The sequence below is a fragment of the Mirounga leonina genome, unplaced genomic scaffold (assembly GCF_011800145.1).
Source record: "Mirounga leonina isolate KUSES-001 unplaced genomic scaffold, KU_Mleo_1.0 Mir_170, whole genome shotgun sequence".
NCBI lineage: Eukaryota > Metazoa > Chordata > Mammalia > Carnivora > Phocidae > Mirounga > Mirounga leonina.
In genome coordinates this window covers 3,344,223-3,361,547 of record NW_023270433.1, presented here as the reverse complement: position 1 = coordinate 3,361,547, position 17,325 = coordinate 3,344,223, and the positions used below count along the sequence as shown (strand labels likewise).

The window sequence follows — 17,325 nt, the reverse complement described above, 5'->3', positions numbered from 1 at the left end:
TGTGGGATGGTGTGCCCTGTGTGGGGGGTGCCCCAGGTGTGGGATGGTGTGTCCTTCTCTTGCAGTGGTGTTCCAAGGGTCACTGCCGCTCCCTGGCGGAGCTGAGCCCTGTGGGGGTGGTGCACGGGCACTGGTCTAGCTGGGGCCCCCCCAGCCCTTGCTCCCGCTCCTGCGGAGGAGGTGTGGTCACCCGGAGGCGGCAGTGCAAGAATCCCAGGTACCGCCTGGAGGGGGCCCTGCCCTTCAAGTCAGGGAGGGGGTCTGCTCCAAATTCCCTGATTGGGGGGCAGTGGGTCACCTGTCACCCCTTGTGTCTCGTGGACATTTTCAGGCCTGCCTTCGGAGGGCGTGCGTGTGTGGGCGCTGACCTCCAGGCTGAGATGTGCAACACCCAGGTAGGCCTGCTTCCCCAGGGCAGGACGAGAGGCTCAGGTCGGCAGCGCCGGGCCCTGGGGAGCCAGAGGATCAGGGCGGCTGTAATTTGTGGTTCACGCCAGGGCGTTTTTGAGTGAGGGGGTTCTGCTCTGCCTCTGCTGGGACCACAGTGGGTGCTCCAGGTGTCGCACCTCCATCCCCACGTGCCACCGCCCTCCCTGGCGGCACCCCCTGAAACCATCCTTTCAGTCCAAGCACAGGTGAAATTCACATCATATCGAATCAACCGTTTTAAAGTGTGGGATCCAGTGGCATTGGTACATTCACCATGTGGTGCGACCACCACCTCTATCAGGTTCCAAAACGTTTCCATCACCCCAAAGTCGAACCCCAGAGCCATGAAGCAGTCACTCCCTTCCCCATCCTCCAGCCCCTGGCAACCACCGGTCGCTTTCTGTCTCCGTGTACTTACCTGTCCTGGACGTTTCATAGAAATGGAATCCCACGGTAGGTGGGCTTTCGTGGCTGGCTTCTTTCACTCAGCATCACGTCCTCAAAGTCATCCACGTTGTAGCAGGTGTGAGAAGTTCACTCCTTTTGATGGCTGAATAACATCCCATTGTACGGATGGACCATGTATTATCTGTTCATCTGCTGATGGACGTTTGGGCCGTTTCCACCTCTTGGTTATTGTGAATCATGCTGCTGTGGACACGTGTGTCCGTGGACTTCGGTGCCAGTTTTTATTTCTTTTGGGTATACACCTAAGAGAGGAGTCGCTGGGTCACATGGTATTACTACGTCCAGTTCTTTGAGGAACCTCCAAGCCATCCTGCACAGCAGCTGAGCCATTTCCCTTCCCCACCAGCAATGTGCAGGGGTTCCAGTTTCTCCGCATCCTCCCCCTCCTCTCCATCCTTGCTGTCCGTGGTTTTGATCGTGGCCGTCATACTGGGTGGGAACTGCTAGAATGGTTCCTTTGACCTTGAGTTAAGTTTGGCATCTGGTAAGACCTTCCCTCCCACCTTCTCTAGGCAGGCATGGGGCCTCCCCAGACCGGGAGGGCACAGTCTTCACCTGGAGCCCAGGCTCGGGGGAGGGGAGCAGGCGGGCAGTGCTCTTTATCTCATTGTCGCCGGGCAGTAGGTCCTGCCCTGTGTCCCTGCAAATTCTCCTGGATTCTCCCATCAACAGAGAAAGGCTTGTGTCTCCCCCACTTTACAGAGCAGGGAACCGAGGTGCAGCCAGGAGCTGGGCTCAAACCCACATTGTGACCCTCGCACTGTGGGGTGCCTTGTGGTCCTCAGTGGCAAGGGCCCTCGTCCTAGTTCCCCTGCCCCAAGCCCCTCCTCCCAAGGCCCCTCCTGTGCCCGTCCCCTGTCTCCTCCCCACCAGGCCTGTGAGAAGACCCAGCTGGAGTTCATGTCCGAGCAGTGCTCCCAGACGGACAGGAAACCGCTACACCTCTCCCTGGGCAACGCCTCCTTCTACCGCTGGGGCTCCGCGGAGCAGTACAGTCAAGGTGGGGCTGGCCCCCATCGCCCCGATGCTGTTGAGAGCAGGGCTCCGGCTCAGGCTCTGCGTCAGTCGCATCACGTCCTGGTGCGACCCCTTGCTAACAGGCCTGGGTCTCGGCTTTCCCATCTGTAAAATGGAGATGAGCGCAGGGCTTCCCTGCTCGGGTGATAGGATTCAGTGACGTGATCCTGGGGCCACACCAAGGGCGCGCCTTGGCTGGTAACTCAGTAACAGTGACTACATTGTGATTGTGATCACTGCCTCAGGAGGCCCGACCCGTGTCCCCAACCCAAAGGAGGAGGCCAGATGGCCTGGCCAGGGCGGGCCCCCCTGGGTTGTGCTTTGCGGGGTCGTTGCCTTCCCTACTCCCTGTCACCCTCACACGAGGGTTCCCTGTCCCTCTGCCTCCCCAGGGGATGCTCTGTGCAGACACATGTGCCGGGCCATTGGCGAGACCTTCATTGTGAGGCGTGGGGACAGTTTCCTGGATGGGACCCGGTGTGTGCCAAGTGGTCGGCGGGAGGACGGGACCCTGAGCCTGTGCGTGTTTGGCAGCTGCAGGGTAGGCGTGTGTGGGCAGCAGAGGTGCCCTCCCATCCGCGGTGGCCCTGGGGCCAGTCACATCAGAAGGCAGATGCTAAGGGGCTCAAAGGGGGCCAGGTCTGCGGGCCCCCATGAAGCTGTAGCAGAGTTTGCATGGGGTAATGCCAGGGCACTGGGCTGACCTTGGAGTCAGCTGGGGGCGGAGAGCCCTGCTGTGACCTCGGGCGGGTCCTTTACACCTGCTCCCTGCGTCGGCGTAGGATGCTGCCTAATGCTGCCTGTTTCTTGTGTGAATCCCAGAGCCTCAGCACCCTCCAGTGACACCTGCCCGGGTGTCACTTGCCACTGCTCTTTGCACAGACATTCGGCTGTGACGGCAGGATGGACTCCCCGCGGGTGCGAGACGTGTGTCAGGTGTGCGGAGGGGACAACGGCACGTGCAGCCCGCGGAACGGCTCTTTCACGGGCGGGAGGGCCAGAGGTAGGGGCTTCCCTCGGGACGAATGGCTGGGCTCCCCCCAGCCTCTAAGAACCACCTGCAGCTCAGAGCCGTGGCCGTGAGCCCTGGCCCCTCCTCGTGGGCCTCAGCCTCCATCCTCCTCTCCACCAGCCTCCCCACACAGCTGAGAGTTCGATGAGGCCACCGCTGGGATAGTGGCGCTTTGGGAACGGGAGCTCACGGTAGCTGTGATAAAACCCGGACACTGGGCAGTGTGGGGTGGGCTGGCCTCTCCTCTCCGAGGAATCCTATCAGAAGGGGTGCTATACTTGGGAAACCCTTGACTTGGATCTATTTATAAAAGAGGTTAAGTCATTCACAAAGTAGGCACTTAGAGGGTCAGCCAAGCAGTGGGGTCCCCCCTCCCTGTGGTGGGCCACGTGCTGAGCCCGGAACCTTGGCTTCAGTCCCTCCACCTAGCCAGGGCAGCACCCTGGAAGGTGGCCGTCCAGCCTGGCTTGGATTGGCCCCCTGGGACAGGGGACTCTACTGCCTGAGGCAGCCCTGTTGTTAGCTTTTGGTGTCGAGGTGCTTTTTCTCAGACAACTGAAATCTGCTCCCTTTCACTGCAATGTCAGTGACCTGAGACCACCCACCCTCTCCTGCTTCCTTCTAGAGTATGTCACGTTCCTGACCGTGACCCGCAACCTGACCAGCGTACACATCACCAACCGGAGGCCTCTCTTCACACACCTGGGTGAGCTGGCCAGTGGACGCTGCCCCTGAGGTAGCCAAACTGAAGTCTGTACAGCACGGTCCCCAAGATGCCCTCACTACTTTTTTTTTTAAGGTTTTATTTATTAGAGAACACGAGTGGGGGGCAGAGGCAGAGGGAGAGGGAGAAGCAGGCTCCCTGCTCAGCGGGGAGGGGGGGATGTGGGGGACTCGATCCCACGACCCTGAGATCACGACCTGAGCTGAAGGCAGATGCTTCACTGACTGAGCCCCCCAGATGCCCCAAAATGCCCTCACTTCTGATGCCGCCTGCAAGTGCAGGGGGTTCCCTAAGCACCGCCAGGGTGGATAAGTCACTAGGAGGACCCCCAGAATGCTGAGAGCTTTTGTCCCCGCGGTTCTGGCTTGTTACAGGGGAGGGAGACAGTAGAAGAAGCCAGAGCGGGAGATGCCTAGGGCAGAGTCTGGGAGGGTTCCATGTCCAACATCGAAGTGTGACATTATGTACGGGGTATTGCCAACCCCAAGCTCACCTGGGTTCAGCATCCAGTTTGATTAGGACTTCGTGATGCGGACATGAGGCATGATTGATTGATTACTCACGTGGATGGCCTCTAGTCTCTAGGTTCACGGATGAGATCAACGCAAAGCTGCCGTCCTACCTCACATATTTGGTCTTTCTGGCTTGGCCAGTCCCCACCTTACACAAAGATACTCCTGTCCGGTGTGACATAAGTCCCTTCCCAGAAGCCCAGGGCAAAGGCCACATCTGTCTTTGGGCAAAGCCACTTTCTTTACCCACTCAATGCCACAGTGTTTCTTGATTTCCCGAGGGCGCCTACACCTGCCCTTGGAATCTGGGGTGGGGGTGCTGGCCCTGGGGGCCTTGAGTCCTGGAACCTGCCTGTAGAGCTCCGTGGGGGCAGACTTGGTGAGAGGGCAGATCCACAGTGCTCACCACATTCTGGACAGAGGTGCAGAGCCACGGACATGTGGTCAGACGCCTGTGGGCATCTGGGAGGGTGGTGCCCTGCTCACTGCAGAGACCGCCTGACCAGCCAAAGCACCAGGCAGATGGGCTCCCCGGGAAGGAGAGCTGGGGCAGTGGAGATTCATCCCGCTGTTGCTACCACCCCGTTCCTTAAGTCAGGCCCTCTTCTGTGAGAGGGCTGGTGCCCAGCTGCCACAGGTGTGGGGGAGGTGGCGCTCCCCCTGCCCACAGCCTTGCTCCCCCCACAGCAGTGCGGATCCGAGGGCGCTACGTCGTGGCTGGGAATTCCAGCATCTCTCCCAGCACCACCTACCCTTCCCTCTTGGAGGATAGCCGTGTGGAGTACAGAGTGGCCCTCACCGAGGACCGGCTGCCTCAGCTGGAGGAGATCCGCATCCTGGGACCCACCCAGGACGACGTGGAGATCCAGGTGACCAGGAGGGCCTGGGGGAGCCAGCAGGGGCCTCATCCTGGTGTCACTCCTTCCCCTGACTCCCTGTGCAGCCCAGACCACCCACCTCCCCCCCGCCAGGAACAATGTTCCCAGGCAGCCAAGCGGCTATGTCTGTGTCCTTTGTGGTGTGTATAAAAATACAGATTCCTGGGCCCCTCTGAATCAGGACCTGCCAGGTGGGGCTCAAGAATCCTCATTTTAACAAACAGAGGATGGTGCCGTGTGCCCAGATGAGGCCTTGGGGGGCAGGGGCTGGAAACTTGGGGGCCTCCGGGGCTCTGCCCTCCAGCCTGGCCCCGCTCTGGGGCTGGTCTTGGGCACAGAGCCCAGTGACCAGCTGAGCTCCTACAGGGAGGCCAGTGGACAAGGCCCCGCGTGCTCTCCGTCTGTCTCCTGCAGGTTTACAGGCGCTACGGGGAGGAGTATGGTGACCTCGCGCGCCCAGACATCACCTTCACCTACCTCCAGCCTCAGCAGCCACAGGCCTGGGCATGGGCCGCTGTGCGGGGGTCCTGCTCGGTGAGCTGTGGGGCAGGTGAGGCCTGGAGCAGGGCTCGCCAGAAGCACAGTTTGCCCCCTGCAGGGAGGTGGCCCAGCCTCCCTCTTTCCTCCCAGGGCTGCGCTGGGTGACCTACAGCTGTCTGGACCAGGCCAGGAACGAGTGGGTGGAGGCCGCCCAGTGTGAAGGGAGCCAGCAGCCGGCAGCGTGGCCAGAGTCCTGCGCCCCCTGGCCCTGCCCCCCACAGTGAGTGCTGCCCACGCTCAGCCACTGCCACTGGGCTCTCGCTGGCTACAGGGCCCACGTGGCATGCGCTCGGTGAGGCCACTTCCAGGCATGGACACTGCCCTGGGAGGTGGGTTATGTCAGTGCCCCCCATTTTGCAGGTGAGGATGTTCAAACTCGGGCAAACATGGGTGACACAGGAGCCTAGCGTGACCCACACCCGCTGCACCTCGTCTGCGGGCAGCATGTGCCCGCTCCGAGCTCACTGCCGGGTGGAGGTGACTGCCCTCCCCGGGAGGGTTGTGGTGAGGGTCAGAGAGGTGACGGTGGGAAGTACCTGGACTGTGTGGTTGGCAGGAGCACAACATCGGGACAAGGCTGTCCCTGTTGGCTGCAGGGCTGGTGCAGCTACCCGCCACCACTTCTTTAAATTGATTGATTGATTGATTGATTGTGGGCTCCACATGGGGCTTGGACTTGTGACCCTGAGATCAAAACCTGAGCTGGGATCAAGAGTCAGGCGCTCAACCGACCGAGCCCCCCAGGTGCCATTTTTATATAGGTGTCCTTGGGCTCTGGTGCAGCTTGGGGACACCTGGAGGGCCACTGGGTGGAGCAGGCTGTCCCTGTGCAGTGTTCCGGCACTTGCAGGGACATGGGGCCCGGCCCAGAGCAGGGAAGCCAGTCAGCGGGACAGATCTGCTCGTCTCTCACCACCTCTCCTGAGCCAGTCCTCAGGGGGATGGGGCCCCAACGCTCTGTCTGTCTCCTCCTCAGCTGGGCAGCTGGAGACTTCGGTGCGTGCAGTGCCTCTTGCGGGGGGGGGGGGGCGGTGTGTTGCATGGAGGCCCAGGGCAGCCTCCTGAAGACGTTGCCCCCCACCCGGTGCAGAGTGCTGGCCTGTAGCCGGCAGCGGTGGAGGCCTGCACTCCCAGCCCCACCCGGGGAGGTGAGGGCAGGGAGGCGGGGAGGCGACTCCCTGGCAGGGCTTGTCCCCGCACTGAGCCCTACCCTTTCTGAGTGTCCCCTCTCCCCACGGACTCTGGCTGGGCCCCACCATCCTGGAGTGGCCGGCTTCAGAATTACTATCCAAGAGACCCCGGGCCGGCCATTTCCCTCTCTGAACCCCCAAGTCCCTGCTCATGGAGGGGCTGTGAGGACCAAGTGAAGCTGCACACATAGAGCCCTAAGTGTCCCTTTGTCATTACCATTGCCGTCCCCATGGTGCCTCTCATCCCTTCAGTGTCCCAGCTGACAGCGTCTTCTTCCCATTTGCCGCCAACTGGCTGGGTGACCAGGTCAATTTCCTTCCCTCTCTGGGCCCGAGTTCTGTTACTTGTCCAGTGAGGAGGTGCTTGGCCTGGGTCACTGGTAGCACATGCATGGCTTGGGCTGCTTTGCCTCTCTCCCGTGTGGGGCAGACCTGGGAATGACCACCCTTTCCCACAGAGGCCCGCTCCTGCCTCGGCACCCTTCCTGCCTCAGCTCGGCTGGCAGCCGCCCTGGTCAGGGTTGGCACGTCCATGAAACGCCGTTGCCATCCCTGACCTGGCTGACCCGATTCCATTTCTCGGCACCTGCTAGGGTGCAAGGAGTGATGGTACTTTCTGGACGGAGGCCCACCTTCCTCTCTGGAAGGCCAGCGGGTCCGGGCCTGTGTCCCGGCACCCAGGCTGCCGAGTGGAGTGCCGGCAGCCGCTCATCCAGCTCTTTAGGGAGTGGCCTCGGGGTTTTGCTCCTTTGGGGGGCTCCTCTTTGAGCTCTTGGGTACGGGGGTGCGGGTTCACTGCCTCCCCGCCGGGGAAGCTGGGCCGTATGTACAGCCCCATGAGGCAGGGCCTGCTGTCTGTCCTGTCCTCAGGCAGGAGAGATCAGATGCATGCTCATCAGCCTGTGGAACAGACCCGGCTTCACAGAATAGGACGTGTGTGCACGGGGCAGAGGGCCTGGGGGCACTGGCCACCGCTGGGCCGTGCTCCACAGACGAGAAGCTGCCTGCCCTCGAGCCCTGTGTGGCCATGGCATGTCCTTCAGTACCGGGCCAAGTGAGTGTCCTGGGCACGAGGGTACCCCGGGCTATTGGGGGCTTATCTGACGGGAGAACGGGGAGCACTGGGTACCCTTGGCCTCCTGGCCAGAGCGCAAGGACTATCCTTCTGCAATGCTGCTGTGTATAGGATCTCCCTGGTCAGAGCGTGAGCCTAGGGAAAAAGCTCAGGGCCCCTCCCCCCTCCAGCTGGCAAGCCGGGCCCAGGCCCCAGGCCCCAGGCCCCGTTAGACTGCTGCCAGTTCTCTGCCCCACAAAGCAACACTGTCACTCTCCCACCTGCTTCCCGGGGCTCTGGCTGGGGGGCATTGCTTGCAAACAAGGGTACTGGCCAAGCCTGTGTCCTCGAGACCGGTGGGGATTGCAGGGCCAAGTGTGCCTGCGAGCCTGGCTCCCGAGCCCCGGCCTCAGCCCTGCCCCACAGTGACCACTCATGCTGGTACAGAGGCCAAGGTGGGTAGTGGGCGGGGGCATCCTTCGGCAGCCAGAAGCAAGTGTCCCTGGAAAGGAGCAGCAGGGAGGGGCCGCCTTTGAGGTGCTGGTGACCACTCTGCTCTCTCCCGAAGAGATTGGGTGGGTGGGGGTGGAGGACCAGGTGTTCAGGGATCCAGAGGCGGGATGCCCAGACCCGCCAGCCTGTTACTTATCCCCTGCAGCCAGAACCCCGGTCTCTGGAGGAGGAGGCCACATCCCCACCAGGCGGTGCCAGGCTGGGGGCTCACGCCGAACACATGTGGACTCCCCTGGCGGGGCCATGCTCTGCCTCCTGTGGTCGAGGTGAGGCCCCCAGGGCTCGTTGGCTAACTCTTACCTGCCTACATTTTGCCTAGTGCTAAAAAGCATTTGAATTGGCTTACAGAGAATCCAGACCAGGTCAGAACATGACGTCAATACGAGGAGGTTGGGGCGAGGTATGGACAGCCACGTAAATGTCTTTATTGCTTGGCTGAAAGACAGGAAAGACGATAAAACTCGGCAATATTGGCAGCCAAGTGTATTTCTTAGGGTCTAGGAAAGTGGGCCTCGAGAGCTCTGGGCTTCCTGGCGGCCCAGCCAGAGGAGCAACATTTTAAGATACGTTGTGTTCTTAAATTACAACTCTCAGCACTTGCTCAGTGAAACCTGTGCATGTTTAGAATCAAGGCCAGAGAATTTTTTTTTTTTTTTTGGAGCATAGCTCTAAAGGAGAGATTCAAGGAAACGGACCCTGATAACGTCTTGTTTATAAACACAATAAGAGATTGTCGAAGAGCAATTCTCATAAAGTAACAATAAACAGCAGCTACCACTTGAGTACCTACTGTGGGCCAGGCACTTTGTGGCTGCGCTTTAAAAATCTATATAAATATCCCTGCAAGTGAGGCAGCATCAGTTGAAAAATCTGAGGCTCAGAGAGGTTAAGTCACTTGTCCAAGGTCACACAGCTGGTAAGTGGCAGAGTCAAGACTCGAACCCAGGTGGGCCTTATCTACTGGAGCTCTCCAGAGAGCTGGGCACCCGTAGTTCTTGTCGGAAACTCCTCTTGGGGCTCAGGGGCTCTGCTTCATTGCTACAGGCCTGATGGAGCTGCGCTTTGTGTGTGTGGACTCTACCCTGGGGACCCCTGTCCAGGAAGAGCTATGTGACCTGGAGAGCAAGCCTGGGAGCCGGCGGGAGGCCTGCCAGGCTGCCCCTTGCCCAGCTTGGTGAGTGGGGGTGGAGACTATGTGTGGGGGGGACAGCAGCAGCCTGGGTCCCCTAGGGAGGAAGGAGTCTCACCCTGGGGTGTAGCCTCTGATGGAGCGCTGGCCTTCTTATTGCAGGTGGGAGACCCGAGCCTTGGCACCATGCCCAGTGACCTGCGGAGGGGGGCGGGTCCCACTAGCTGTTCGCTGCGTGAGGCTGGACCATGGCCACCCTGTCCCCCTGCCTGGCTCCGAGTGCTGGCCAGTGCCCAGTCCCCGCCCTGTCCAGGACTGCAGTCCGGAGCCCTGCCCTGCCAGGTGGGCCCCTTCCCAAGGAGATAGGTGGTCCTAGGCATGCATCCTTGGAGGTGGCCTCATCATCTCCCTGTAAGCTCCTGACGCTCAGTGCCCTTACCTGCAGGCGTGGGTCCCACGGGTGTCCTAGAAGGCTGTGGTGGGTTTAAAGCATGTGAGTTGCGTCACAGGGGATCTGGGATGCTGTGGGCACACGTACGTGGCTGATGGTTCATTTGTCATCACTTGCTCTTCACTGAGACCCTGCCATGCCCAGGGGCCGTTCCGATAGTAGGGAGACAGCAGTGAGCAGGACAGACAGGCACCCCGGCCCTCCTGGAGAAGATGCCGGGACAGTGGGGAAATGGAAGAGAAAGAAGACAGACCGGGAGATAACGTTCGATGGTGGTATTGGTGTAATGTGGCAAACACAGCGGGAAGGAAGATTGGGAGCGCCGGCCAGGCCTGGGAGGGAGGGGGGCGGCATTCCTATTAGAGATAGACATCTTCGCAGGCCCCCTGGGGTGCCCTGCCTCTCCCCCGCCTGCCCTTTGAACGCATCAGTTTGCCCTCAGCTTTCTGTCAGTAAAATGGGCTCCTTGGAATGTTCTCTGTCCGCGGTGCCCGGCTTCTCGGTGGAGATGTAAGGGGGACCTTCCCAGTCTGGAGAAATGAGCGGAGGCCCCGCTCCCCTGGGTCGTCCCCCCAACTCCGGTTTGCCCCAGGTGGCGGCACGAGCTGGCGGAGTGCAGAGTGAGCTGTGGGAGGGTTTGTGCAGAGGATGCTGTATTGTGCACTGGCCCATGGGGAGGACAAGGACGAGGAGGTCCTGCCGGATGCCGTGCCAGGGGCTGCCTGGCCTGGAGCAGCAGGAGGCCTGCAGCCCAGAGCCCTGCCCGCCCAGGTCAGCAGCCCCGAGGTGTCGAGGAAGCAGCCTGAGGGCCCGGAGTGTGCAGACACCACGCCAGTCGCCTCGGGGCTTATAGGGCCGCTCTGGCCCGGGAGACGGTCCTCGGAAGCGGGACTACCTGGCAGGCTGCACTAGGAGTCAGAGGGGACATTCCAACAAAATGCACGCGGCGCTGCCCGTTCTCATCGGGCTGTGGGTGTGGGAGGGCTGGCGAGCGTCACCGGGAGAAGGCAGCATTTAAGCGGAGCCCAACGGTGGTCCCAGCTGGGGCATGGGACCGAAGAGCTCAAGCCAGCGAGGTCCAGAGGCGGGGTCGGAGCCTGCGGGAGGAGAGCAGACAGTTGCCCGCCTGATTCACAGTGCTCCCACCGTTGCTGCTTTGTTGTTTTGCACTTTTACTAATGAAATGCTTTTCTGTATCATCCAGAGAGGAAGGGAACAGTCACGTGTCACTACCAGATTTAATAGATGGGCTATATTGCTGTCTTTCCTTCGAGTTGGTCTCCTTGGCTTTTAAAGAAAGAACACTGTTACAGATAAGAATTCATTTAAGTTAAAAGCCTTAGCTCATCTGTGGTTTATTTGGGGGCATGTTGCAAAGTAGGGAGCATACTTATTTTTCCAAATCATTAACCGAATTTCCCCCAGCCAGCTCCTTTATCGTGTCCTAGATCCTTGTGTATGTTGGGATCTATGTCAGGGCTCTCTACAGGTTCTGGTGTTTGTAATCCCCTGCATACCAGATTGTTTTAAATACTGTAGCTTTATGGTCCATTTACCACCCGCACCGATGTCTCTTGGCTTCTTTGCTTGTGCTAAAGCCCCTTGGCTGTGCAGCACATTCATTCATACAGGAATTTATCTGGGACTTATATGGGAATGTGACACACACATGGGCTCGGGCTGCTCCACAGATGTCACGTAGCTGCATCCTCCTTGATGTTCTGGAACACACTCCTGCCTCAGGGCTTCTGCCCCTGCCTTCCCCCTGCGGGAATGCATCTGCTCTGGATATGCTTTCGTCCAGGCTCTGCTAGGAGCATCGCAGCAGCGAGGTGGGGAGTCCTCCCTGAGCACTGCTCCCGAACGGCACACTCTGCCCACCCCATGACTCTTGGCTCTGCCTTCCTCTACCGCCCAGCACTTCTTCCCCCGTTTGCTGTCTGTCTCTTCCTTCGAGCCGAGTGGTTTCTCCACCAGGGGCCATTCTGCCTCCCACGGGACATGTGGCAATGTCTGGAGACATTTTCAATGTCATGACTAGGGAAGGGGGATGCTAGTGGCGCTGGTGAGTGGGTGGAGGCCAGGAGGGCTGCTGAATGTCTTACATTGCACAGATGCCCCCACGACAGACCCGCCGGCCCCAAAGGTCAGGCGCGCTGAGGTGGGGAAGCATATGTGCTCTGAAGGGCGGTGTGGGGGTCTTGGTCTGGTTCACTACATCTCCCTAGCGTCTAGAACAGCGCCAAGCCCACTGAAGGCATGTGTGTGTGAGCCAGGAGGTGGCACAATGTCACGATGAGGGCCTCAGGCTCCAGCACGGGCTCCCTGGGTTTGGTCCCAGCTCTGGAAAATGTCGGCTCTTATCATTTGTTGAACAATTACAGATTACCACGGGCAGGGTTGACCACTGTTGAGATTCGTTTTGCCTTCTCCTGGGGCACCTTCTCCCCCATCCCTGTTCCTTGGATAACAGAGGAACGGTGAGCCGTTGACAGGAAGGGCTTGCCCTCCCTGGGCTCAGGGCCGCCCTCTGGGCCTTTGCTTCTTGCAGGTGGAAAATCATGTCCCTTGGCCCATGCTCAGCCAGCTGTGGCCTTGGCACGGCCACCCGCTCCGTGGCCTGTGTGCAGCTCAGCCAAGGCCAGGACGTGGAGGTGGATGGGGCAGCCTGTGCGGCTCTGGTCCGGCCTCAGGCCAGCATCCCCTGCATCATCGCCGACTGCACCTACCGGTGGCATGTCAGCACCTGGACGCAGGTAAGTGCTGGGGCTGTGGCTGTGGCTGGGGAGTGGGTCCGCTGAGGGTCCTCACCCACGGGGACCCTGGGGGCTTTGATTCATTGTGAGCCCCTGAAAGGAGGGGGAGAGTGGGGTGGGAGGAGGTGGTCGGGGCCCCGAGACCTGATGGGCAGGTCTGGACCGAGGTCTGGAGACACCAGGAGATAAAGGGGAAGGTAGCTCCATTCCACACCTTTGCATTTCCGGGGCCGTCCCATGCCCAGTACCTTGCAAGGTCCTAGAAAGACAAAGGTAAATAGGGTTAGGTCTCCCACTGGAGGCGCTCGCTCATGGTGTGGAGGGGAGAAGAGGAAAAGCAGACAGCTGCCGTCGGCATCGATCAGAGGGCTCTGGGCATCTGGGTCGGGTAGAGACAGGCGCTCGGAGGAGGGCAGTGCAGGGCAGGCCGGCAGGGTGGGTGCCAGCTGCTGAGCCTCAGTCTCCTCATCTGTGGAATGGAGACATGGGCTCCCCTCCTGGGCTGTGCAAAGATTAGATCGGATCGTGCGTGGCCAGTGGTCACCACTGTGCCCGCCGCTCCCTGGCAAGGTCAGCCTCAGCTCGCTCTCCTCTTTCCTGGCAGTGCTCTGTCTCCTGCGGAGATGGCATCCAGCGCCGGCATCTCGCCTGCCTTGGACCCCAGGCCCAGGCACCCGTGCCGGCCGCCTTCTGCCGGCATTTGCCCCAGCCAGCCACGGTGCGGGGCTGCTGGGCCGGGCCCTGCGCCAGGCAGGGGACTCCCAGTCCGGTGCCCCATGACGAAGCCACTGTTCCAGAACAGACCACTGCTGGTGCTCCTCCGGAGTGGCCCCAGCACCGGGCCCACCTCCTCTCCCCAGCCCCCTGGCTTCAGGGGCTTCTGCCTGGGCCCCAGGAGAGCCCCACTGAGTCCAGTTATGTTCTTCAACCTTTCTGTCTGGGCAGGTGGCTGGCTGCGGGAGGGGCGGGCAAAGGCTTCTCCACTGGGAGAGCTGGGACTAGCTCCTTGGGAGGACCCCTGGGGTGGTCCTGTGGAGCCCCCTTGGATCGCTGGGAGGTGTGTGGCTGGACTGAAGGGATGGGCTTGGGAGGTGGTGCTCTGGCCTGGCCCTCTCCTTCCACTTTGCTTCCGCTGACAGAGCGCAAGCTCATTTTTATTATCAACAAGGGAAAGGGAACGTGAGGTTTCGCAGAGTCAGCCCCAGATTTGTGGGACTCAAAGCCATGCCCTGCTGTATACGCTGCCTCCCTCTTACCTGAGTGTCTGGAAGCGGCTCTGGGCCCTAGATGGAGACACCGGGACCCATGCAGCTCCCTTCCACCGCCCCCCGCCCCCCAAGCCTGCTTCCGGCGGGGCCTAGGAGGATGCCAGCCACCCCACCTGCCAGGCTCCTCCCCAGCACGCAAAGCCCCGGCCCCGCCCCGAAGCTCTGTTCACCCATGCTCCTGCTTTCTAGGTGCCTGTGGCCGGCAGCACCTTGAGCCGACAGGAACCATTGACATGCGAGGCCCAGGGCAGACTGACTGTGCGGTGGCCATCGGGCGGCCCCTGGGTGAGATGGTGACCCTGCACGTCCTTGAGAGCTCCCTCAGCTGCAGTGCTGGTACGTCTCGGGCCGTGTGCACAACTGCTGTCAGGCCGCCAGGCACCAGGGAGCACGACCCCGGCCTGCCCTGCTCCTGGCAGGATGTGCCGCCTGCAACCCCACCTGGAATCCTCATGGCCATCCCGCGGGCAGCTGTGGGATGGTCCCCATTCTGCAGATGAGGAAACTGAGGTTGTGTCTGGGGACTTAGAGTCACATAAGCTGGGACGTGGGGGGACCCCGCCCGCGGCTCGCTCTACCCCAGGCCCACAGTGCTGCCAACCCTCACCGCCATGCCACTTCCTAGGGGACATGTTGCTGCTTTGGGACAGGCTCACGTGGAGGAAGACATGCGAGAAGCTGCCTGGCATGACTTTCAGCTCCAAAACGAACACGCTGGTGGTGAGGCAGCGCCGTGTGCGGCTGGAAGGCGGGGTTGTGCTGCGGTATGGGAGCCAGCCTGCCCCGGGAACCCCCCACAGAGGTACGGTGGGGCGCCAGAGCCTCCCCCCAGTCCCTGCAGGGTGGCTGGGTGGGCGCTGCTGCCCACGGGGCGGCCGGGCAGAGAGGGCACCGACAGAGATGGAGGAGGACCCCGCCAGCTAGCCCCCTGACCCCAGGATGAGGTCCCTTCACGTGTGCTGCATCCCTTCCTCGCCGGGGCCTTGCAGCGACATGGGTGGGCGTGGGACTCTGACATCGTCACCCTGTCGCTCAGGCCGGCCCCCCGCCCTGGCCCTGGCACTCATGTCCTTCAGGACCCTTCAGGGTCCTCCGTGTGCATCTCTCCCCCGCCCCCAGCCCTGTTCCCGTGCACCGTCCTCTTGGCTCAGCCCCCACAGAGCTGGTGTGTGCACGCATGCTTGTACATGCTTGTACATGCGTGCACACACACAACCTCATGGAGGAGATGGCATCCCATGGCCCCCCTAATGTCCTCCAGTAGCCCTTGGGAGGCCTCTGGGGACTTGGCCTCTCCCAACAGCCCAGGCTGGCCGAACACGACTTCCCTAGCCAGTTCCAGAGGTTTCTGGGATCCCCCTGGCTTTGCCTCTACAGAGATGTGACAGCATCCCCCACCTCTCAGTGCCCTCACTGAGAGCCAGGCTTTGAGTGCCCAAGGGGCTGGCTGCCCCTTCTCACAGCTCCTTACTTCCTGGCCTCATGCACATGGGCTCTTGTTCTCTGGGGGCCCAGGGGTGCAGGCAGGCGGGGTTCCAGTGGGCTCCTAGTAATGGCAGTGGCCTTTGTGACAGGTTCAGTGTTAAGCACTTTTGCACATGCAAAGTCCTCCTAAAAACCTCTCTCCCAGGGTGCTACCTTCACTCTACAGAGGGGGGATTTGGAGCGCAGAGCATTGAAAGCCTTCACCTAGGGTCACACGGCAGAGAGTGGTAGAGGTGGGGTTCCGTGACGGCTTCTGTGTGGGAGACCTGATCTCGGCCACCACACCATATTGCCCCCCTTCACTGCTCCCCAGCTGTGAGCTGCCCTGGCCTCTGGCATTAGTGGTCATTCTGGGGGCTTCTAGGACCTGAGGTGGTCCACGCCTAGTCCATCCACCTACTCTTCTCTGCAGACTGTGACATGCAGCTCTTTGGACCCTGGGGTGAAATCGTGAGCCCCTCGATGAGTCCCGATGGGAGCAACTCGGGGGGCTGCCGCATCTTCATTAACGTGGCCCCACAGGCCCGGATTGCCATCCATGCCCTGGCCACTGATGTGGGCACGGGAACTGGTACCAGCTACGTCTCGGTAAGGCCACCAGGATGGGGACAGGAATGTGCTGACTTTTGCTGATTCTAGACAGCTGTCCCTGGGGATGGGAACCGGGGGTACTGTACTAGAGGACCCCCCGAGTTTGCTCAAAAACCTCAAAATTATTAGTGAAAGAATGGGAGAGAAGAATTTCTTCCACTTACCCACCAACAAATGTTTATTGAGCTCCGCACAAGAGTGAAATAGAAAAGACCTTTACTGATGTAGACGGTCAGTTAACCCAGGACTAAAGCATAATTTTAAACCCTGATAAAACTTTTCCAGAAGAGCGGGCCACCGCTCCCCTCCCGAGGTTCATGTGTTCTGGGAGAACTGTCCTCTGCAAGGTGTCAGCTCCCCCACTGGAGGCAGCCTGGCTTCTGGAATCCCAGCTCTGGCACCCTGGCTGTGTGTCCTTGGGGAAGTAGGACAACATCTCGGAACCTCAGTTTCCTGGGTAGAATAACAGTGTCTTCTTGATAGGGCTGTTGTGTGAAGACTAAACGTGACCCTGAGTGTATGGTGCCTTGTATATTAAAGGCTCCATGAATGCTAGCTAGTTATCATTTGTGGCTGGCCCTTTCCCCTCAGATCCGGGACATCCACAGCCTGAAGACGATGACATTTCACGGGCAGCAGGCACTCTACTGGGAGTCAGAGGGAAGCCAGGCTGAGATGGAGTTTAGCCAGGGCTTCCTGGAGGCCCATGCCAGCCTACGGGGCCAGTACTGGACCCTCCAGTCTAGAGTTCAGGAGCCTGGCTGGGCCGTGCCCTAGCTTCTTCTCCAAGCACATACCTCCAGGGACCTGTGGGCACAGTGGGATGCCTCCTCCAGATACTGGAAGAGAAAAGAAGGAGCCTGACATTTATGAGCACCTGTTAGGGGCCCGGCGAGCCCCAGAGGGTTGACTCTGGTCTCTCAGTGCTTTCCAGTTTGGATTCCCTCCAATCTTAAGTATCTCCTTTGGGACCTCCTACAACATGCAAAAGGCTAGGCGGTGCAAAGTAGGGACTGGACTCTCTGGAAAGGCAGTCTCCAGCCTCTCTGTACCAATAAACGGAATGTGCAGTCTGAGCAGCGTTTCCTTCACATAACCTGTCCACTCGGGCTTGAAAACCCACCCCACGGCATTGCCGGGATTCCCTGGCAGCGGTCGGGCTCCGGACCCTTTCCCGACCTGAGCAAGCCCCACGCCACCCCTAGTGGCCTTCCTTTTTGCTACCCAGGGAGGAGGGGCGAGGGACCGCGCCGAGTCAAGAATGGGCGCCGACCCTGGCGCGCCCGTTAATTCTCCGCGAAGCCCCGC

The 17,325-nt window shown here is 60.4% G+C and overlaps 1 protein-coding gene across 1 annotated transcript in view; it reads left to right on the top strand.

Annotated features, from left to right (window-relative positions):
• ADAMTS13 (ADAM metallopeptidase with thrombospondin type 1 motif 13) overlaps positions 1 to 17,088 on the top strand; it is a 27,575-nt gene extending 10,487 nt beyond the window's left edge. Inside the window, 21 exon segments of the mRNA XM_035016645.1 lie at positions 66 to 217; positions 332 to 395; positions 1,771 to 1,897; positions 2,307 to 2,455; positions 2,797 to 2,917; positions 3,552 to 3,632; positions 4,850 to 5,031; positions 5,455 to 5,590; positions 5,671 to 5,800; positions 7,641 to 7,830; positions 8,483 to 8,603; positions 9,382 to 9,511; positions 10,510 to 10,545; positions 10,547 to 10,624; positions 10,626 to 10,688; positions 12,469 to 12,673; positions 13,278 to 13,587; positions 14,131 to 14,277; positions 14,567 to 14,743; positions 15,839 to 16,014; positions 16,609 to 17,088. Coding sequence (XP_034872536.1) covers positions 66 to 217; positions 332 to 395; positions 1,771 to 1,897; positions 2,307 to 2,455; positions 2,797 to 2,917; positions 3,552 to 3,632; positions 4,850 to 5,031; positions 5,455 to 5,590; positions 5,671 to 5,800; positions 7,641 to 7,830; positions 8,483 to 8,603; positions 9,382 to 9,511; positions 10,510 to 10,545; positions 10,547 to 10,624; positions 10,626 to 10,688; positions 12,469 to 12,673; positions 13,278 to 13,587; positions 14,131 to 14,277; positions 14,567 to 14,743; positions 15,839 to 16,014; positions 16,609 to 16,794 — 2,961 coding nt within the window. The 3' untranslated portion in view covers positions 16,795 to 17,088.
• The last annotated feature ends 237 nt before the right edge of the window (positions 17,089 to 17,325 follow it).